Source organism: Sphaeroforma arctica (assembly GCF_001186125.1).
Source record: "Sphaeroforma arctica JP610 unplaced genomic scaffold supercont1.10, whole genome shotgun sequence".
Lineage (NCBI taxonomy): Eukaryota > Ichthyosporea > Ichthyophonida > Sphaeroforma > Sphaeroforma arctica.
Window position 1 is genome coordinate 193,255 of NW_014040548.1, and position 3,589 is coordinate 196,843.

At 39.9% G+C, this 3,589-nt stretch overlaps 2 protein-coding genes across 2 annotated transcripts in view; both read left to right on the forward strand.

Annotated features, from left to right (window-relative positions):
• SARC_00367 (hypothetical protein) overlaps nucleotides 1-1,208 on the forward strand; it is a gene marked incomplete at both ends in the record, with an annotated part of 2,507 nt that extends 1,299 nt beyond the window's left edge. Inside the window, 2 exons of the mRNA XM_014305970.1 lie at nucleotides 555-596; nucleotides 1,050-1,208. Coding sequence (XP_014161445.1) covers nucleotides 555-596; nucleotides 1,050-1,208 — 201 coding nt within the window. The remainder of the gene's footprint in view (nucleotides 1-554; nucleotides 597-1,049) is intronic.
• A 400-nt stretch (nucleotides 1,209-1,608) lies between these two features.
• The window catches only part of SARC_00368 (hypothetical protein), a gene marked incomplete at both ends in the record, with an annotated part of 2,367 nt that continues 386 nt past the window's right edge, over nucleotides 1,609-3,589 (forward strand). The window contains 4 exons of the mRNA XM_014305971.1: nucleotides 1,609-1,665; nucleotides 1,757-2,209; nucleotides 2,582-2,713; nucleotides 3,133-3,175. Of these exons, the coding sequence (XP_014161446.1) occupies nucleotides 1,609-1,665; nucleotides 1,757-2,209; nucleotides 2,582-2,713; nucleotides 3,133-3,175 (685 nt within the window). The remainder of the gene's footprint in view (nucleotides 1,666-1,756; nucleotides 2,210-2,581; nucleotides 2,714-3,132; nucleotides 3,176-3,589) is intronic.

The window sequence follows — 3,589 nt, forward strand, 5'->3', positions numbered from 1 at the left end:
TATATATACATGTGCGTGTTTGTGTTTGTGTTTGTGTCTAGATAAATGTAATAATCTATGCCTAAATGTTTTACATGTGTTTCTCTATGTGTACACTTCAATTCGTACTGGTATGTAGTTACGTTTGTTCTTTGAATTGCACAAGCATATTATTTAGTTGAGTGTGTTGTGTAATGTATGTGCTTGCTCTTCTATCACTTGACCGTCTAATAAGTAAATCACTTCTTCATTATCATATAAATGTGAGCGTAAATTGGGTTTTCTTGTATATGTACAAACGGATTCATGCAGATCTGAACGACTCCACTAAGTGTAATCTTTATGGGGTTTGTTTTCAAGGTAGTTTAATAACTCGGCTCATAGTTCAAGTTTGTTAACATGTTACGACTAGTCACAAGCTGGTTGTTGTTATAGGGAAAGTCGTACAGTGATAAATTAATACGGGTATCACTAGAAATTCAGTGTCACATCTGTTATTCTGTACCATTTGGGACGACTTCAGCTTACAAATGAACTGACCATTAGCCTACCTTCGCTGTCTTCACTTGTTGCAGAAGTTCGACCTACGCAGAATATCCAAGAGTATTATTATCAGTGTATGTGTGCTGCCGAGTCTGCCATTAGTTATGCGCGTGTGATGCCAACCTGTGACCGCTCGCACCTGCCGCTTGTGTACAACGCACGACATAGTACCCAAGAAATTTATACAAGTCACACATCACTGGTGTTCGTGTGTAGATAGAATTGTATGTGTATATTTGCAGGGGTGCGAGTGTGGGTGGGTGTATATAGTATGTACATATGTGTTTATGTGCGCACAACTAAAGGTGGTGCCATGCTTCTTGATCGAGCCAGCATGTTGAATTTCATTGTAAGCTTCACAATCTCCGTGTGCTATTTGGAAGCCAGTTTGCGGAAAAGATTAGGGCAAACACTTCACGTTTAGTGACTTCAGCCCTGGTTGTTGGGGTAACTAGTCACTCAGTTCGGGAAGATATATATTCCGATGTTTTCTAACTATTTCGCATGTCTTCATTACTACCTCTCAGAAATCGAAGAGGCGGATGCTGTATATATTGCTAGCTACTGCGGTGATGCTATTCTTGGTTGCTGGTGGCACTACGGCTATAGTAGTTGTGAACGACGATGATACAACAGACGCATCACACGCACAGGCTGCCCAGGGAGCCGACACCGCCGATAGTTAGTATGTGGTGTGTACGTTTCACAAGGCGCCACTGGTGCCCGGCGCAATATCCATGTTGTGTATGATATTTGAATACATCAGTTTTCTCCTCACGGACTCCCCTTTATTTTATGGTTTGCAACTGTTTTGAATTATATAGGGAAATTCGGGGGCTGATGCAACTTTCCAGTGCAGGGCCGCATATATGGTTTTCATCGTGCAAAAGGAAAAATGCATGCATACGTTCAGATACTGTTGTTTTCGCAAAGACTGATGCTGTTCGGTAAAACGTTTGTTTTAATATACATAGTACAAACCATGTACAATAAATGCGCTGTCCGACATGACATTCGAGCCTCACATTCTCTGCGTCTATGAACCTCTTTCACAATTCAACAAATATAGGAGACTTTTTAAGACATATGTTTTCGAAGTATTCTGTTGTGACCTATTTCTACCAGCATGCACACTTGCTACCTGTAGGTCATTCGAAATGCACTATACCTACAAGCAGTTTAACTACTCTCTCCAAATATCTGGGTGTGTGTTCTGTCTTTCGAATTCTTCTAGTCCCAATCCGCATGGCTGAAACGGAACTATGCGGTTGTTACCTACAGCGCCGCTGCGGCCAATGTCAATCACAACCCCAACAAAGTGAACGCAGTCATGGATGAGCAACAGGCGAACAATGATGTTGAGGGCGATGACGAAGACCAAGCGGACGTAGCTGACGAAGAAAACGATGACGACGCAGACGCACAGGAAGACAATGATGGAAAGCAAAACGAACCAGATGAACCAGAGGATGTGGACAACGGGCCTGATTTGGAGGCGCTAATTGCCGCACATCTGGAGTCGGATGGCATGGCATCGAATGGCGTGAAGGCGGTCTCTGACTTTATCCACAAGACGTATAGTGATGTGGACGTCGATTACTTTGAGGGAGATAGGTGGAAAACTAGATTGCAGAAGCCGCAGGATGTGGCATTCAGCTCGCCTGTCAACATATTTTGGAATGTGAAGGTATGTATGATCATGTTTGCTAATTGCTGGGAGTACACAACTGTAGACACGTGGCATGTAGTTATATCTTGTATCTCTGTTTTTGTGTACGTGTGTATGTGTATGTATCAGTTGGTGTTTAGGTTGTGTCTTCATATTTGTGCGTTTGGACATATGTGAGTGTCTCTTTGTATGTGGCTTTGTTTGTTTGTCAGTGAGCGGGAGACATTCTACGTTTTTCTTCCAATTTAATAGTTCTTTTTATGCTTTACTTCGGTAAGACCTGCGTGAGATTTTATAGGCGTCAGTGATAGTCAATTGATGACATTTTCCACGAGTATTCCATCACCTTCAAATTTTTGTCCTAATATGGTTATACCTTATTATTTGCAGACAAACATGGGCGCTTTGAAGTTCCAGCTCCGACCGGACTACGCTAGATATCACTGTGCCAATACAGTCTACCTGTCGCTTTTGGGTTTCTACGACAACACGATCTGGCACCGCATTATTCCTCAATTTATGGTAAGTCATCCTAACAGTTTTCGGTACGTGTTCCTGTGTTTCGTGGTTCCTGCTTCGCTTCCTTACGATTTGCACCATTATTTATACAATATTTTCCTGTCTCTGTTTTTGTACGTATACATACCAGACACTGTAGAATTCATCTCCCCCTATGACTTCATCCAATACCCGACAGCCGGTGCAAAAAAAAATACATAATTCCCAATACTTCGGCCTCCTTAATCAGAGGTCCCCATATCGTTTTCCTGTAATTGTGCGTTTCAACGTGCTGCACTCAGCTGGTGTCCGAATGAGATGTGTACGTTGTTTTTATGACCATTACACAACGAAATTCTCTATTCAGAATGTGTTTCTAGAGATACTTTCAATTTGTCTCTATTGTCTTCCTCTAATGTTCAATTGATGTTCGGTTCACGCAGGGTCAATTTGGAGACCCCACTGGTACCGGCGGAGGCTCTCCAGGTAAGCATTAATGTACTAAATACTGCACAGAAGATCACATTCAATTATGTTGTGTTTTCGGTGATCAATTAGTACAACCAGTTTCTGCGATAGACAGACTACAATAGAGTTGGCCTTAGAAATATGTAACAGTCAGTCTCTATGTGCTGGAATATATATATATATATATATATATATATATATATACATTTACACTTACATTTACATATATACATATATACATATATCTATATATATATATATATATATATATATATATATATATATTTATTCATTTATTTAACATATATATATATATATATATATATATATATATGTATGTATGTATGTAGTCTATTTGTATGTACGTACGTATGTATGAATATATATATATATATATATATGTGTGTGTGTGTATATGTATATGATATGATG